Below are 19,347 nucleotides of genomic sequence, written 5' to 3' on the forward strand. Positions count from 1 at the left end.
TTCATTTTCTGAAGAAGGGTCTAGGCCCGAAACGTCAGCCTTCCTGCTCCTCTGATGCTGCTTGGCCTGCTGAGTTCATCCAGCTCTACACCTTGTTATCTCAGTTTCTCCAGCATCTGCAGTTCCTACTATCTCAGAATATCTCATCTGGGCTGCAACGGAACTCGAAGTAGGAGGGGAAAGATCTAGTTGTCATGGTCCATAATGTACTAATGATATGGGTAGAAAGAGGCTTTGCTGAGGTAATATGAGCAGCTAGAGTCAAAAGTCAAAAAGCAAAACCAAAAAAGTTCTGGATCACTACCTGAATCACAAACTAATTGGCATTGGGTCAACAAGATTAAAGAGATGCATGTGCAATTTAAAGATTGGTCTGGGAGAAACTGGTTCGAATTCATGGGACATTGGCACCAGCACTGAGGAAGGAGGGAGCTGTTCCAATGGGAAGGGCTTCAACTAAATCATGCTGGGACCAGAGGCCTGGCGAACTGCATAACTAGGGCTTTGGAATGGCTTTAAACTAAAGAGCTGTGTGTAGCAGGGGAAAGTTCATTTGCATGGAAAACTGGAAAATCAAAACAAAGGTGAAGATAGGATTGCAGGTCAGTGATGGAGCTAACTGTTAACAGAAAATAAAACAATGGGACAGAATGTGTGAATTATGTGTGTCATATTGTACCAAGAGGACATAAAAGTGCAGAGAAATTTTAGAATAGAACAAACTTAAAGGCTTTGTGCCCGAATGTATGAAGTATTGGGAATAAGGTAGACAAACTGATGGTGCAAGTGAAAGGAAATGACTGTGATCTCATATCCATTATGGAAATATGGCTACAAAGGAATCAAAACTGAAAACCTAACATTGAGGGATTTTTCACCTTTCAGAGAGACATGAGGGACAGAGAAGGTGGTGGGTAGCACTGTTAATAAGAGATAAAATGAGGACAGTTGTGAGAAATGATCTGGCTTCGGATGATGTAGACCTCATTTAGGCGGACGTTAAAAAAAAAACAAGAGAAAGAAGACATTGGTAAGAGTAATGTACAGGTCCCCTAACCAGTAGCCACTCTGTAGGAGAGGCTATAAATCAACAAATAGTAGGAGCATGTGAAATGAATAGCAGAATAATTATGAGTGAATTTTGTATTCATGTTGATTGTGTTAATCAAATTGAAAAGAGTAATTACGGCAACAAATTCGTAGAGTCCTTTTTAAAATTACTTTGTGGGATGAGGGTGTCACTGGCCAGGCCAGCATTTACTGCCCAGAGGGCAGTTAAGAGTCAACCACATTGCTGTGGGTGTGGAGTCACATGTTGGCCAGAACAGGTAAGGATGGCAGTTTCCTTCCCTAAAGGACATTAATGAACAAATGTTGTTTTTTCTAGACAACTGACAACAGCTTCATGGTCATTATTAGACTCTTAATTCCAGATTTTTTTAAAAATTGAATTCATACTCCACAATTCATACTCCAAACCTGATTCCCCAGAACATTACCTGGGTCTCTGCATCAATAGTCCAGCAACAACACCACTAGGCCATTGTCTCCCCTCAACCCCTCAATTAGGGGTGGTCTCCTAGAGCAACATGACATGGAGGCAACCAGGGAGCAGGCGATCTTGGATCTGGGTAATGAGGTAGATTTAACAAATGACCTATGAAGAAAAGATCCCAGATGAACTAATGATCATAAAGAGCAAAAACAGAAGTTGCTGCAAAAGCTCAGCAGGTCTGGCAGCATCTGTGAAGAAAATATCAGAGTTAACATTTTGGATCTGGTGACTCTTCCTCAGAGCGTGAGTGGGAGAGGCAACTTGTGCGAAGATGCAGAGGATATGGGAAGAATGTTAAATGACATTTTTTGTCTCCGCATTCACAAACGAAAGGGATGGTGTGGATACAGTAATTCGAGAAGAGCAGCATGAAATATTGAATAAAATAATAAACGAGAGAAGATATGTTTTAGGATTTGGAATCCTCGAAAGTGGATGGTTTGTTCCCTAGACTATTGAAGAAGGACAGGGAGGAAATAGCAGATGTTCTTAGGATTATATTCTAATCTTCATCAGAAAGAGATGAGGTGCTGGAGGACAGGAGGAATGCAAACGTAGCTCCGTTGTTTAAAAAGAGTACAAAGGAATACAATTATAGCATAGTTAGTCTTCTTTCAGTTGTGGGAAAATCAGAAGAAATTGGATAAATTGTCACTTAGGAAGGCATGGATTAGCCAATTGTAGTCAGCATGGCTTTGTTAAGGGAAGGTCATATCTTACAAATTTGATTGAATTGAATAAGTGACAAGGAGGATCAATAAGGAAAGTGCTGCGGATGTTGTCTACATGGATTTTAGTAAGCCATTTGACAAGGTCCCATATGGCAGACTGATTAAAAAAGTAAAAGCCCATGGGATACAGGGTAATGTGTCGAATTGGATCCAAAGTTGGTTCAGTAACAGGAAACAAAGGGTAATGGTCAATGGCTGCTCTTTCAAACAGAAATCCGCTTCAAGTAGTGATCTGCAGAGCTCTGTATTGGGAAGCCTGCTGTTTGTTTAATGTATTAACAATTTGGACTTGAAATTGATGGGGGGTGCACAGTTGGGAAATTTGAAGATGACACAAAAATTGGCCGTGCAGTGTGTAGTGCAAAGGATGGCTGTAAGCGCCAAAATAATCTAGATGGGTTGGTGGAGTGGGCAGGAAAATGGCAGATGGAGTTCAACTCTGTTCAATGTGAAGTCAAAAGGGAATACACAATAAATGGAAATTTACTGATTGGGGTAGATAGAGAGTCATAACGCATTGAAACAGACCCTTCTGTCCAACTCGTCTGCACTGGCCAGACATCCCAATCTGACCTAGTCCCATTTGCCAGCATCTGGGGGAGGGAATGGTCTAGTGGTATTATCGCTGGACTATTAATCCAGAGACCCAGATAATGTTCTGAGGACCTGGGGTCAAATCTTGCCACAGCAGATGGTGGAATTTGAATTCAATAAAAAAAAATCTGGAATTAAGGGTCTAATGATGACCGTGAATCCATTGTTGATTGTCAGGAAAGACCCATCTGGGTCACTAATGTCCTTTAGGGAAGGAAACTGCTGTCATTACTTGGTCTGGCCTACTTGTGAGTCCAGACCCACAGCAATGTGGTTCACTCATAACTGCCTCTGGGCAATTAGGGATGGGCAATATATGCTGCCTAGTCAGCGATGCCCTCATCCTGTGAACAATTAAAGGATTTGACCTACATCCCTCTAAACCCTTCCTATTCATATACCCATCCAGATGCCTTATATGAAGTGAGAGATCTTAGTGTGCAAGTGCACAGGTCCCTAAAATTAGCAATGCAGGTAGATAAGATAATTAAGGCAGCATATGGAATGCTGTCCTGTATCGGCTGAGGTACAGAATACAAAAGTAGGGATATAATGCTGAGACAAGGCCACAACAGGAGTATTGTGTGCAGTTCTAGTCACCGCACTACAGGAAGGATGTAATTGCTCTGGAGAAAGTGCAGAGACATTTACTAAAATGTAGCTAGGGCTGGAGAATTCAGATGTGAGGAGAGATTGGAAAGGTTGGAGTGGTTTTCTTTGGAAGTGAGAAGGCTGAGGGGTGATATGATTGATGTATACAAAATTCTGAGGGGTACAAATAAAGTAGACAGGAAGAGTTCAAAAATCCAGATGTCATTGATTCAAGCTAAGTGGCAGAAGTTTTAAAAGGGAGCGTGAGGAAATTTTTTTTTTACACAATTCGCTGCCTGAGTTGGTAGTGGAGGCAGAGATCCTAAACTCTTTTAAAAAATACCTGGCTCTGTGCCTCAGGTGCAGCAAACTGCAGGGCAATGGACCATGTGCAAGGAGGTGGGAGGAGAAAGGGCATCTGCGTGTCTTTGCTTAGGCATGGAACAAGATGAGTCGAATGGCACCCTTCTGTGCTGTATCATTTTTACGGTTTATATAGTTCTGTGGAATGAGGTGTTCTTTTTCAGGTTCACAATCTGTGACTATTGGGGTTCCACATGAACACAACCACAATTGATTAAAACCAACCCACCAAATCAATTCGGAGCTTACAACTAAACTGTACACTATTCACTACCTGCTGGGTTTTTTTAATGTCATTTGCAAATTTCCCAATTGTGTCTACATTCAAATCCAAATCGTTAACATATAAGACAAACAGCAGGGGTCGCAGACCTGTCGAGGTATAACCCGGTAGGCTTGTACAGGTCCCACCTTCCCTGGACACGGTCCCAATGCCTCAAGAAATCTAAACCTTTCCCTGGGACACCATTTCCCTGCTCACGCATTTATCTGATCTATCCTCTTATTCCTTCTGTTGCTAGCGCACGGCACTGGGAGTCGGCCTGAGATTACTACATTTGAGGTCCTGCGTTTTGTCTCCTAATTTCCTGTATTCAGTTTTCAGGTCCTTATTGCTTTGTTTACCTATGCCATTGGTACCTCTGTATACCACAACCACTGGCTGTTCACCCTCCTGCTCTAGAATATCTTGCAGCTGCTCTGCTCTGTGGCATTCCTGACCCTGGCACTAGGGAGGCAACATCCTGGATTCACGCCTGTGGCCACAGATATGACTGTGTGGACCCCTTACTCTTGAGTCCCCTTTCACTATAGCCCTGCTGCTCAATTTCCTCCCCTTCTGTGTAACAGAGCCATCTGCGGTGACAATGAACCTGACTGATGTCGCTTTCCCTCCCAACAGTATCCAAAATGACCACAGGAGACTCCTGCACTTTTTTTTTCCTGATTCTTCTACTTTGTCTGATGGTCACCCATTCTCTTCCTGCCTGTGTTATGTTCCCCTGTGGTGTGACCACCCTGCTAAATGTGCTATCCATGACATTTGCAGCATCGCAGTTGCTACACTGTGACCCAGCTGCAGCTGGACATGTTTCATGCACACGTTGCTGTCAGGGACACTTGTAGCATCCCTTATTTCCTACATTTTACAAAAGGTGCACACCACAGGTCTCCTGTCATGACATCTGTCTAGATTAAGCTAGTTACTCCCTGTAAGAGAATTTAATTGAGCTCGGGACCTTCCCTCATTTCAAACACTTCTATTGTAACTGAAAGTCCCTACCTTCGTTTAATCTTATGCTTTAAAAACTGTAATCAAATACTCTGCAGGTATCACTTACAAACTGACATCTTCTGTTGGGACTTTTTCACTTTCTGAACTGCCTGGACTGCAACTGTGCACCACACTCAGTCTTTCAGTTTCAGCTGCTCCCTGTCTCACCTAACTCCTGGTTTTCCCCAAACTCTAAAGCACTCTTGTTTAGCCAAGCAACTGTAGCCGGATTTGCAGACGACAAAAAAAGGTGGAAAGTCGGGTTACGAGAAGTACACAAATAGTTTGCAGAGAGATATTGATAGGTTAAGTAAGTGGGCAAAAATTTGGGAAATGGTGTATAGTGTGGTTAAATGTGAAGTTGTTCATTTTGAAAGAGAGTAGAACAGAATATTATTTAAACAGAGAAAAATTGCAGAAAGCTGCAACACAAAGGGACTTGAGGGTACTTGTGCACGGACCACAGGTGTAGCATGGAGTCAGGAAGGCTAATGGAATGTTGGCCCTTATTCCATGGGCTTGGAGTATAAGAGTAGGGAAGACTTACTGCAACTATATATCAAAGTGCTGATGAGACAACTTCTGGAGTATTGTGAGCAGTATAGATTCCATTATTTAAGGAAAGTTATTATTTCATTGGAGGCAGTTCAGAGAAGGTTCACGAGGATGATCCCTGGAATGGAGGGATTGTCTTATGAGCAAAGTTTAAACAGGTTGGGACTCTATTCATTGGAATTTAGCAGAATGAGGGGTGATCTTATTGAGACACAGAAGATTTTTAATGGACTTGACAGGGTAAATAATGAGAGGATGTTTCCCCTCATGGGAGAGTCCAGGACCACAAGGCATAGTCTCAGAATAAAGGGGCACCAATTTAACAGTGAGATGACGACAAACTTCTTCCATCAGAAAGTTGTGAGTCTTTGGAACTTCTTGCCACTGAGACCTGTGGCGACAGAGTCCTTGTGCACATTTAAGGCTGAAATAGATAGATTCTTGATCAGTCGGGTAATGAAAGGTTATGGCTAAAGGGCAGGAAAATGGATGTGAGGAATGTCAGATCAGCCATGATCCTACTGAATGATGGAGCATGCTTGAGGGGCAAAATGACCTTCTCCTGTCCCTATTTCTTATGGTCTAATAGTCTTTCGAGGCCATTTGAGGAAACCTTTTCACCTAGAGAGTTTTGAGATATCTGAAACTCAAATCAAAAAAGGGTGGTAGATTCAAGAACCATCAAGGCATTTTAGAAGTAGTTGGATGTACACTTGAAATGCCATAGCATCTGCGGCTGTTTATGATAAACAAGGTAATCAAGGCTTATGGGGATAAGGCAGGAAAGTGAAATTGAAAATTATCAAATTAGCCACGGTCTCATTGAATGGTGGAGCAAACTCAACAGATTGAATGGGGTGGGGGGGATAGTTGGCAGGGGAGTGGAAGTTGGCATGTTGGGTGGTATAGCCATTGTTGAACTGAAAATTTAAGCTCTCCCATGGAGGAACAGAGGAATCTTGGGGACGCTTGTCCACAGATCCCTGAAGGTGGCCGGACAGATTAATCAGGTAGTTAAGAAGGCATTTGGACACTTGCCTTTATCAGTTGTGGCATTGATTATAAGAGTAGGGAAGTCATGTTAGGCTACAGCTGGAGGACTGCGTGCAGTTCTGGTCTCTGCACTATAGAAAGAACGTGATTGCATTGGAGGGGGTGCAAATGAGATTTTTTTGGTTTGTTTGATTTATCATTGTCACATGTACCTAGGTGCAGTGAAAAGTTTTGTTTTGCGCACAGGACAGGCAGATCATATCTTACAAAGTGCATTAGGGTAACAGAACAGACAGAGGAATACAATGTTACAGCTACAGAGAAGGTGCACAAGGAGTGAGATCAACATTAAATTTGAAATTTGAAAGGTCCATTCAGATGTCTAATAACAGCAGGGAAGAAGCTATTCTTGAATCTATTGGTACGTGTGTTTAAGCTTTTGTATCTTCTGCCCAACAGAAGAGTCATAAAGGCTTGCAACATGGAAACAGGCTCTTCAGTCCAACTTGTCCATGCTGCCCAGTTTTCAAAATTAATCTAGTCCCATTTGCATATGTTTAGTTCACATCCCTCCATACCTATCCCATTCATGTATTTGTCCAAATGTTTCTTAAATGACAAAATTGTACTTGCCTCCACCACAACCTCTGGTAGCCATTCCATATGCTCAGCACACTTTGTGTGAAAAATTGACACTTTTGTACCTCTCCCCTCTTACCCTAAACCTATGCCCCCTAGTTTTAGACTCCCGTACCATGGGGAAAAACTGTCAGCTATCTACCTTATATATGCTCTCTAAAGACTATTAGACCATAAGGCATGATTTTATAGACCTTTATAAGGTCACTCCTTAGCCTCTTATGCTCCGGAGGAAAAAAGTCCTGAAAAGAGGTTGGAAGAGATAATAATGTTGCCAGATATGGAGCATTTCAGCTATGAAGAGAGGCTGGATAAAGTCGAGATGTTTTCTTTGATGCAGAAATGAGGTTGAGGGTGTATAAGATTATGAGCGGCATGGACAGGGTGAATGGAACGCAGCTGTTTCCCTTAGCTGAAGGATTAATAATAAGGGGAAAATTTTTAAATTGAAAGGCAGGATGTTTAGAGTGGGTTTGAGCAGAAATGTGTTCACCCACAGACTTACGGGGGTCTGAAAAGTGCTGCCTGCGAGGGTAGGTGAGGTGGGAAACCTCACAATGTTTATAAAGATCTTGAAGAGTCATAACATTGAAGGGTATAGGGTCAGTGCAGGAAAGTGGGAGTAGTGTAGGTAATGGTATATTATGGTGGTACAGACTTAATGGGCTGAAGGGCCTTTTCTGTAATATATGGTTGTCCCGCCCACCAGACCCCGCCCCCCCCCGTTGGCGCCCCGCCCCCCAGTCAAACCCCGCCCCGTAACCGTGCCCCGCCCACCAGACCCCGCCCCGCCCGGTTGACGCCCCGCCCACCAGTCAAACCCCGCCCATTGACTGTTCCCCGCCCCCTCAGCCTAAGCCTCGCCCCTCGGCCGCGTCCGCGCCCAGTGACGCTGACCGGCGATGTCAGCATAAGCCCCCGACTCTCCATCCAAAGGCCCCGCCCAAAAACCGTGCCCCGCCCCCCACCAAGTCTAAGGCACGCCCCTCAGTCGAAGCCCCGCCCAGCCGTCCTGCCACTCCCCCTGTGGAACGCCTTGACATCCTCGAGGCGGCAGCAGCCAATCAGCTCTGGCTCAGGGCGGGGTCATGCGGGCACTTCCTGGACAGAGTTGACGAAAAATGGAGGAAGTGAGCGGCCTGGGAGAATGAGTGAGTGAGAGAGAGACAGAGGGAAAGAGAGAAAGAAAGTGAGGAGAGAGAAAAGACGGGACCGCAGGAAAGAAAGTAAAGAGAGAGAGAGAGAAACAGAACAAGAAAGAAAGGGAGAGAGGGAAAGAGAAAGAGAGAGTGAGTGAGTGAGTGAAGGGGAGAGGGAGGGGGAGAGAAAGAGAAAGAGATAGAGATAGAGATAGAGTGAATGTTCTGTGCTGGGGAGGGGGGGAGTGGGGGAGAGAAGAGGGATCGCGACTTCAGAGAAAAATAGAATGGAAACTAGTTAAGGATAGCGAGAGAGAACGCAAAACAGGACTGAGTTATGAACGTGGGATTTTTTCAGGGCAAAACTAGGCAGAGAGGGTCAGGCATTTACAGGGCAGAGTGGCCATTTACACGTTACCTGCTGGTACAGATAGCTCTGGGGATTACAGGCTTCCAGTTGCCTGCTCAGTGCTCACACTGCTTCCCAGTGTGACAGCCACCCCAGTGATAAAGTAACAGATTATGGTAAATTAGCCAAGATGCCTTTTGCAGACACCATGGCGAATGTGGCTCTGCGGGTGCCCAGTGTCATGCTGCTGGATTTGCTTTACAAATGGGATGTTGGTCACTTTGCTGAACAGATCCGAGCCAGGAATGAGGAAATGCTCATCAAATATAAATACGTTTTGTGGAATGCATACTATTTGGGTAAGGATTTCTACAGTCTTTCCTGTCTTGCAAAGGTTAAAAATTACTGCAGATTTGGAGTGGATAATATCATCACTGGTATGGACATTGCTTTTAAGCCTGGCACTAATTTCCACACATGTCATACAAATAGTATTCCCTAACTGGTGTAAGTATGTTTGGGGAAGACTTGATAAAACAGAGTAACCTGTTCAGCTTAACACTTGAACGTGTAAGACCTGGAACTAGTGTCACCTACAGGTTCAGCCAGGGGTAGGACGACAACCTATTCAGAGATGTTATTATGTATCACCAGAGTATATGGGTCTTGAACCTGGTTCTCCTGGTCCAGAGGTATGGACAGTAGCAAGAGCCCCGATAATTCCAGGTGGATATTTTCTGATCATACTGTTCAAAAATGTTATTACACCACATCTGGACCAGGTGGGGCTTGAACCCATCTCCTGGTCCAGATGTGGGTACACCATCACTGGCTGTACACCCTCTGTTGCTCTATCACTCAACATCTCCCACCAGCATCCACACCTCTTTTTGGGTATTTTCTGCTCCACAGTCATGCTCCTGCAGATACTCAGTCCAGGCCCAAACTCCTCAGTCTGAGCTCTGATATTTCATATATGATGCTCTAGGCCCAATAAATTTTGGCAGCTTCACCATTGACCAACTTGCGTCATAAGGTCAGAAGTGTGGATGTTTGCTGATGATTACACAATGTTCAGCATCATTTGCGACAACTCAGATGTTGAAGCAGTCTGTGTTCATAATCAACAAGCTCTGCACAATATCCAAGCTTGGGCTGACAAACACCAGGCTATGACCACTTCCAATAAAAGACAATCTAACCACTGTCCCTTGACATTCAGTGGTGTTACCAACATTGAATCCCCCACTATCAACAACCTGGGGTTACCATTGACCAGAAACTGGACTGGATTCACCACATAAATACAGTGGCTACAGGATCAGATCAGAGGCCAGGAATATAGCAACAGGCAATTCACCCCCTGACTCCCCAAAGTCTGTCCATCATCTACAAGGCACAGTTTGGGTGCCTGATGGAATACTCCCCACTTGCCTGGATGAGTGCAGCTCCAACAATACTCAAGAAGCTTGACACCATCCAGGACAAAGCAGCCTGCTTGATTGGCACCACATCCACAAACATCCACTGCTTCCACCACTGCCACTCAGTAGCAGCAGTGTGTACGATCTACAAGATGCACTGCAGAAATTCACCAAAGATCCTCAGACAGCACCTTCCAAACCATGACCACTTCCATCTTGAAGGACAAGGGCAACAGACATATGGGAACACCATCCCCTGCAAGTTGCCTTCCCAAACTACTCCTGACTTGGAAATATATCGCTGTTCCTTCACTGTTACAGGGTCAAGATCCTGGAATACCCTCTCCAGTGGCATTATGGATGTGCCTAAAGCAAATAGGCTGCAGCGGTTCAAGAAAGCAGTTCACCATCAACTAGGGACAGGCAAAATGCTGGCTCAACAGCCCCCACATCCCAGAGTAAAGGAAAAATATTACAAACTTTTGCCAACTAACGTAACCCATTTATATGTTTCTGTAATAACAAGGTGTAGAGCTGGATGAACACAGCAGGCCAAGCAGCATCAGAGGGGCAGGAAGGCTGACGTTTCGGGTCTAGACCCTTCAGAAATCTGCCAGCATCAAATCATATATATGTTTCCCTAGACTCCTTATGTCGTCTTTATAACTTTCTTACCTATCTTGCTGTCATGGGCAAATTTGGCTACCATGTATTTAGTGTCATCAGCCAAATTGTTGATGTGGATTGTAAATTGTTGGGGTCCCAGTGCTGACTTCTGTGACTCTCCCTTGGATTCAGTTTGCTATCCTGTAAAAGACGCATTTATCCTTGCTGCCTGTTTCCTGTTAGATAATCAATACTTTTTCCCTGCCAATATCTCCCTACACCAAGTGCTCTTCTTTCTTATTCCTGTATGGGATGTGGGTGTCACTGGGGAGGCTAACAGTTTTTTTCTGCCCCTAGTTGCCCTTGAGCTAGGCCATTTCGGAGCATAGTTCAGAGTAAACCACATTGCTGAGCACCTGGAATCACGTAGACCAGATCTCAAGACTTAAAGACATGTGGTAGGGATAATCCAGAGAATTACAGACCAGTGAATCACACATCAGTGGTAGGGAAACTATTGGAGAAAATTCTGAAACATATAATTCATCTTCACTTGAAGAGGTCAGATTTGACTGTGAAAAGCATAAGATGAGGCATTTTGGAAGAAGTAACACGACAAAGGAGTATGCCATGAATGGCAGGACATGAAGGAAGCTCAAAGGAACGGAGGAATCTTGAGGTGCGTGTCCATAGATTGCTGAAGGTGGCTAGGTTGGTTAACATTCTTAACAGAATGGTTAAGAAGGCACATGGGACATAATCATACATCAATTATAACAGTAGAAAAGTTATGTCGGAGCTGGACGGGACTTTGGTCAGGTCACAGCTGGAATACTGTGTGCAGTTCTGGTCACCACACTATGGGAAGGATGTGATTGCACTGGAGATTGCAGAGGAGATTCACATCATCAGGGGCATGGATAGGTGAATAGCCAAGTTCTTTTTCCTAGGGTGGGGGAGTCCATAACTAGAGGGCATAGGTTTAAGGTGAGAGGAGAAAGATTTAAAAAGTACCTGAAGGGTACATGCAGAGGTGGTGTGAGTATGGAACAAGCTGCTAGAGGCAGCGGTGGAAGTGGGTACAATTACAACATTTAAAAGGTTTCTGGATGAATACATGAATAGGAAGGGTTTACAGGGATATGGGCCAAATGCTGGCAAATATAGCAAATGCTGGGAACTATAGACCGGTGAGCCTGACGTCAGTGATGAGTAAGTTGTTGGAGGAGATTCTGAGGGACAGGATCTACATGTATTTGGAAAGGCAAGGACTGATTAGGGATAGGCAACGTGGCTTTGTGTGTGGGAAATCGTATCTCACTAACATGACTTTTTTAAAGAAATATCAAAGAAGATTGAGGGCAAAGTGATGGACATTGTAAATATGGACTTCAGGGAATTTGACAAGGTTTAGCATGGTAGACTGTTAGTAAGATTAGATCATATGGAATACAGGGAAGCGAGGCATTTAGATACAAAGTTGGCTTGAAGGTAGGAGACAGAGAACGATGGTGGAGGGTTGTTTTTCAAATTGGTGGCATGTGACCAACGGTGTACCACAAGGATCAGTGCTGTGTCCACTGCTTTTTCTCATTTTATATAAATGATTTAGATGTGAATATAGGAGGAAAAGTTAGTAAGTTTGCAGATGACACCAAAACTCGTGGTGTCGTGGACAGTGAAGAATGTTATCTCATAGTATAAGGGACCTTGATCAGATGGGCCGAGGAGTAGCAGATAGAGTTTAATTTACAAAAGTGTGAGGTGTTGCATTTTGGAAAGGCAAATCAGGGCAGGACTTCTACACTTAATGGTTAAGGTCCTGGGAAGTGTTGCCAAACAAAGAAACCTTGGGGATGCAGGTTCATAGTTCCTCGAAGGCAGAGTCACAAGTAGACAGGGTAGTGAAGAAGGCGTTTGGTATACTTGCATTAGTTGGTCAGTACTTTGAGTATAGGAGTTGGGATGTCATGTTGTGGCTGTACTGGCCACTTTTGGAATACCATGTTCAGTTCTGGTCTCCCTGCCGTAGGAAAGATGTTGTTAAACTTGAATAGGGTGCAGTAAAGATTTAAAAGGATGTTGCCAGGGTTGGAAGGGTTGAGCTGTAGGGAGAGGTTGAATAAGCTGGGCCATTTTCTCTCGAATGTCAAAGGTTGAGGGGTTACACATGCTTATAAAATCATGAGGGGCATGGATAGGGTGAACAGCCAAGGTCTTTTTCCCATGGTAGGGGAGTCCAAAACTAGAGAGCATGGGTTTAAGGTTGGAGGGGAATGATTTAAAAGGGACCTGCGGGACAACCTTTTCACACAGAGGGTGCTGTGTGTATAGAATGAGCTGTCAGAGGAAATGGTGAAGCTGGTACAATTGCAACATTTAAAAGGAATTTGGTTAGGAAGGGTTTAGAGGGATATGGCCCAATTGCTGGCAAATGGGACCAGATTAATTTAGGATATCTGGTTGGCATGGATGAGATAAACTGAAGTGTCTGTTTCCATGCTGTACATCTCTCTGACTTTAAGTGGGACTAGGTCAGATTGGGATGTCTGGTCGGCACGGATGAGTTGGACCGAAGTGTCTGTTTCCGTGCTGTATGGCTCTGTGACCAGGATGTTGCCTGGAATGGAGCATGTCAGGTCTGAATGGAGGTTGGATATGGTCAGGCTATTTTCTTTAAAGTAGACAAGACTAGGGAGGGGATGGCATGGGGACTGTGAGCAATATTATTGTCTCAACTACTGTTGTATCTTGTGAACAGTTCAGAGACTCTTGCAGGAAATTCATCTATTTGGAAATGCATAGTGTCACTCTGCACAGAATTCACAGCTCAGCAACAGACCATTCAGTCTGTTTGGTATAGTTTGGTGTTGAAGCTCACCTTGAACCTCAATTCATTCCATCAGAATGACCTACTACCTCCCACTCCTGTATGAACTTGTCTGTATCTTCCCTTAAATACATTTCTACTCTCCTCCAGATGATGACAGCATCCACATTCTCAGCATCTGCAGTTCATTCGGTTTTTATTCCATATTCTCAAACTCTAGGTGGAGAATTATTTTTCCTGAATTCCCTCGTTTATCACTATCTCATAACTACGTTCCCTCATTCTCTTGGTAAACACTGTTAACCAGCTTCATAAGTTTCGGGACTTTCTTTAGTGACAAGGCTGGGCTAGACAGATTTTTAGCCAGTAAGGGAATCGAAGGTTATGTGTACAAGACCGGAAAAGTGAAGCTGAGTATTATCTGAGTACAACGAAACACTGTGGATGCTGGAGATCAGAAGCAAAGCAGTAATTCCTGGAGAAACTTGGCATCAGTGGCAGCATCTGTGGGACGTAAGCAAAGTTAGCGTTTTGGTCTGTTGACTTTTCATTAGCTGATGCTGTTGGGGATTATCGTGATGTCACTGAATGGTAGAGCAGACTTGATGGAGCTGAATGGCCTACATTTTGTGATTTTTATTACTGATTTATAGATTTCTTTTTTCAAAAATGGTAAGTTCCCCTTTTTCCTTTCTGCTGTAAGAGAAACTTTTTACAGAACTTTTTTTTATTCATTCATGGGCAAGCATTTATTGTCCATCCCTAATTACCCAGAGGGTAGTTAAGAGTTAACCACGTTGTTGTGGGTCTAGAGTCACATGTAGGGCAGACCAGGTAAGGATGGCAGTTTCCTTCCCTAAAGAACATTAGTGAACCAGATGGGTTTTTCCTGACAGGCAACAATAGTTTAATGGTCGTCGTTAGACTCTTCATTCCAGATTTTTACTGAATTCAAATTCCATCATCTGCCATAGTGGTTTCGAACCTGGGTCTCTGGAAACAATCCAGCAATAATACCAATAGGCCATTGCCTCCCCTCATTTCTCTTCCTCTTGTCCTTCTTCCTCTTACAAAGAGGATTTTGTCCATCAAGAAGCACAGTGGACTTTATTTTCACGGTAAGACTGGTCCAAGACCAGTGCAGAGCAGCAGTAGCAGCCCTTATAGCTGGCCTCCTTTGTCCTCACGCACCCTTTGACCTTTTCAACCGGGAAGGATTGTGGAGCATTCTCCTGGAATGTGGCTGCCTGTGGAAATTCTTCATCATGGGAGAGACAATGGCTTAGTGGCTTATTATCGCTGGACTGTTAATCTAAGCATCCAAGTAATGTGCTGGGAACCCAGTTTTGAATTAGCCACGTCCGATTGTGGATGTTGAAAAGCACATCTGGTTCACAAATGCCTAATCATTAGTTCAGTAAAGGAAACTGTTACCCTTACCTGGTCTGGCCTACTTGTGGCTCCAGAGAAAAAGGTAATGAGGTTTATTCTTAAGTGCCCTTAGCAATAAATGCTGGCCTGGCCAGCGATAATGAATAAAAACACTAATTCCCCACCAGCTACATGAAAGTACATGAGACATGATCCTCCAAAGGATTCAACACACGCTCAATACTTGTACAAATTGGAGTCCTGCTAGGCTGGGTCATTGCACCAACACTGCTCTCTATCTGCTTTCTCTCCACAGACTGCTGCCAGACCTGCTGTGTTTTTCCAGCAATTGCTGTTTTGTGTCTCTTCTCTATCTTCACTGCTGCAACTCCTCCACATATCCGCGAAGCTCCTATCCTGTACAACCTGCATCGCTCAAGTGCAGAACCAAGATCACCCCAATCTTCCTTGTCAAGCTGCAGGATACAAACAAAGTCTGTGCACGTACTTGCGCTCATGCGTGCGTGTTCAGAGTCTGAGCTCTAAGCTGTCATGGATGCACTCGTACAGGCATTTGAGAGAATGGGTCGCAGACTGTACACCCGGTCCTCTAATTGCTAGCTCCCGTTCCAGAACACTTCATCCACCTGTGAAGATCCACAATGAGTTACTGGACAATTTCCATACCTTGCGAGTGTCCTCTTCGGGAGGACAGGCATTAACGGGGAAAATTCACCATCATCTTCCATGTGCCATTACAGCCTTTGGCCACCTGAGGAACATGTGTTTGCTGCCAAACAACTGGACACCAACTTCGTGGTCAACAGAACTGCAGAGTTCCCAGCTCTCCGGTATCTGCCAGAGACACGGATGGTGTGAAAACCTGAACTTCCCATCCACCCAGGGGTTTATGGGGCACGTCACCTCAGGATCCATAACTCTGGAGTGGAAATAGGTCATTTTCAATCCCAAGGGATTGCCTAAGAGAAGGAAGGATTGGTTATAGCAGAGATCTTTGCACATTCAAGAAAAATTGGGTGACCATGAGATACAGGTGTGTGGGCTGAGGACAGTAGGATTAGTTTTGGGTTGCTCAAGTAAAGAACGAACAAGGCTACAGTGGCAGAAATTTCAGGTCACCACAGGGTTTCGAACTTTGTGCCTCCGAACCAGTGTATGTATGGACTCCCTCCACTGAGCTGTCAGTTGTTTCTTTTGTAACACCCTCACACCTCCATTTGTGCTGAGCTTTGCTACACTTCTGCTTCACAGGTCACCTTCTCAGTGCGTTTGTGCTTATGTTGCCTGTCCAGCATTTGGTGAAGCTGTACCTGTATTTGCTGACTGCCTCATTGCTGTACATGGGACACCAGACCTGCAGGTGAGTGTCGGACAGGTTTGTGGTTCGGCAATGCCTACGCTTGTGTTCCTTGCCTCTGGTTTCAGCTCTGTGTCACTTGGAGCTTAACCTCAGCAGGTTGATAAAGTTGGGTGGAGCTTTCACGATGGAGTTGAATCTGGTTCCGAGTACATCTTGCTCCATTGAGCACTTGACGTTAGCATTGTTTTGCAATATTGAATTGTTTATTGTTGTCACGTGTACCGAGATACGGTGAAAAGTCATCATATAATCTTATTGTTTTGTGTTTTGGCAGAAATTAAATTTGAACCTTGAGCTTTGCTATTGCAAGTTCAACTCTCATCCGGCAGATTTGACATGAGGGCAAAAACATTACCATATCCCCTTTCACCATTAAAATTAGATAAAATGAGCTGCAAAGTAACTGGTCATTTGTCCAACTGATCGGATCACTTGATTGGCACCCCATCTACCGCCTTCAACATTCGCTCCCATCACCACAGGCTCGCAGTAGCAGTGTATACCATCTGAAGACGTTTGCATCCACTCACCAAGGATCCTTCTCAAGCTCATGATCTCTAGAATGACAAGGGCAGCAGATACATAGGAACAACATGATTTGCAAGATCCTTTCCAAGCCCCACACCGTCCGGACTTGGAATGATATCACCTTTCCTTCACTTTGCTGAGGTCTAAAACCTGGAACTCCCTCACTGACCGTATTGTGGATTTACCTACAGCGAATGGACTGCAGCAGTTCGAGATGGTGGCTCACACCACCTTCTCGAGAGAAATTGGGAATGGGCAACCAGTTATAGCAAAGCCAGAGGAATCCACGCCCTTCGAAAGGATAAAGAAAAGTGTCTACTAGATCATTTACGCTCCACAACCGTCTCCTCCCATAGAATCATAAAATGATCACAGTGCAGCAAGAGACCATTCAACCTGCTGTATCCATGCTGGCTCGCTAATAGGAGCTCAACTTGTCCCATTTTTGCACCCTCTCCCTGTAGCCCTGTAAATTTTTTCCCTTGAGGTAATTTATCTGATGTCATTTTAAAAGTCACAATTGAATCTGCCTCCACCGTACACACTGGAGCAGTGCAGTCAATATTCTATACAATTGCTATGCTTTTAAAAAAGCTTTATCCTCATGTTACCTTTGACAGTCACCTTGACTCAGTTCCCTCTGTTTCATGACCCTTTGTCAACGGTAGCAGCTGCCCCCAATCTGCACTGTCTGGACTCACCTGACTTCATCTTATCCGGCCTGCAAATCATTTTCAGCAGAAAGTTTTATTTCTGACCACCATTTGTGGCCCATCCCTAATTACCCTGGAACTGAGTGGCACGTTAGGGCATTTCAGAGGGTGGTATAGAATCCGTCTATGGATCTGGAGTCACAGGGAGGTCAGACCAATTAAAGACAGCAGAAGGAAGTGAACCAGATGCTTTTTTTTAAATGATAATCAACAATGAACAAAGAACAATACTGTACAGGAACAGGCCCTTTGTCCCATCAAGCCTGTGCCAATACATGATGCCTTTTGAAACTGAAAACCTTTACTCAATCAACAACCCTCTATTTCCTGCCTATTCATGTATCTGTCAAGATGTGTCTTAAATATTGCTATTTAAGCTGTATCTGCTTCTACCACCTCTGCTGGCAATGCATTCCAAGCACTCTCTGCTGTCTGTGTAAAAGCACTTACAAATAACAAGTGTTTCAGCACTGATCCTTGCGGAACATCACTGGTTACAGATTTCCAGTCAGAGAAACACCCTTCCACCACTTCTCTGTCTTCAACGACCAAGCCAGTTCTGAATCCATCTTACCAGCTCACCTCAGATGTAATTTCACCTTGTGTATCAGCCTGCCATGAGGAACCTTGTCAAAAGCCTTGCTAAAGTCCATGTAGACAACATTCACCGCTCTGCCCTCATGAATCATTTTTGTCACTTGCTTAAAAAACTCAAATCAAATTTGTCAGACACAACGTGATGAAACCGTGCTGCCTATTGCTAATCCAGAAGCTGGCGATGGCCTAGTGGTATTATCGCTTGACTATTAAACCAGATCCCCAGGTAACGTTCTGGGGGACCTGGGTTCGAAACCTGCCATGGCAGATGGTGGAATTTGAATTCAATAATAATCTAGAATTGAGTCTAATGATGACCGTGAAATCGTTGCTGATTGTCAGGAAAAGCCCATCTAGCTCACTAATGACCATTACGAAACAAATTCTGCCCATGTGTGACTCTAGACCCACAGCAATGTGGGTGACTCTTAACTGCCTTCTGGGCAATTAGGGATGGACAATAAATGCTGCCTAGCCAGTGATACCCACATCCCATGAACAAATTAAAAAAAAGTCCATATTTTTCCAAACGAGAGTAAATCCTGTCCCTAAGAATCTTCTGCAATAATTTCCCTACCACTGTTGTAAGGCTTGCTAGTCTGTAATTTCCTGGATTATTCCTGTTGTCCTTAAACAAAGGAACAACATTGGTTCTTCTCTAGTCCTCTGGGAGCTTTCCTGTGACTAAAGTGGACACAAAGATTTCATATAAGGTCCCATTTGCTCCCGTGCCTTCCTCGGTATTCTGGGATAGATCCCAGCAGGTCCCGGGGACATGTCTACCTTTAATAAAAACCGAAAGGACTGCGGATGCCTTAAATCGGGAATAAAAACAAAAGTTGCTGGAAAAGCCCAGCAGGTCTGGCAGCATCTGTGAAGGAAAAATCAGAGTTAACGTTTCAGGTCCGGTGACCCTTTCTCTGACGAAACATTAACTCTGATGTTTCTACACAGATGCTCCAGGACCTGCTGAACTATTCCTGTTTTTGTACTTGTCTACCTTTTAGTGTTTTTAAAAACACTCAACATGGTCAACATTAGAGACAACAAGGTGCAGGGCTGGATGAACACAGCAGGCCAAGCAGCATCATAGGAGCAGAGAGGCTCTCTGCTCC

At 44.2% G+C, this 19,347-nt stretch overlaps 1 protein-coding gene across 2 annotated transcripts in view; it reads left to right on the forward strand.

Moving 5' to 3' along the window:
- The first annotated feature begins 8,374 nt into the window (after positions 1-8,374).
- Positions 8,375-19,347, forward strand: part of LOC109924773 (RING finger protein 145-like) — a 31,373-nt gene continuing 20,400 nt past the window's right edge. Inside the window, exons 1-2 of one of the 2 annotated variants that reach the window (XM_048600972.1) lie at positions 8,375-9,141; positions 16,286-16,394. In XM_048600972.1, coding sequence (XP_048456929.1) covers positions 8,973-9,141; positions 16,286-16,394 — 278 coding nt within the window. In that variant the 5' untranslated portion in view covers positions 8,375-8,972. Of the gene's footprint in view, positions 9,142-13,669; positions 14,156-16,285; positions 16,395-19,347 lie in introns of those variants that run through there. The other variant, XM_048600978.1, reaches the window with a different exon arrangement.

The sequence above is a fragment of the Rhincodon typus genome, chromosome 1 (genome assembly GCF_021869965.1).
Source record: "Rhincodon typus isolate 14 chromosome 1, sRhiTyp1.1, whole genome shotgun sequence".
Lineage (NCBI taxonomy): Eukaryota > Metazoa > Chordata > Chondrichthyes > Orectolobiformes > Rhincodontidae > Rhincodon > Rhincodon typus.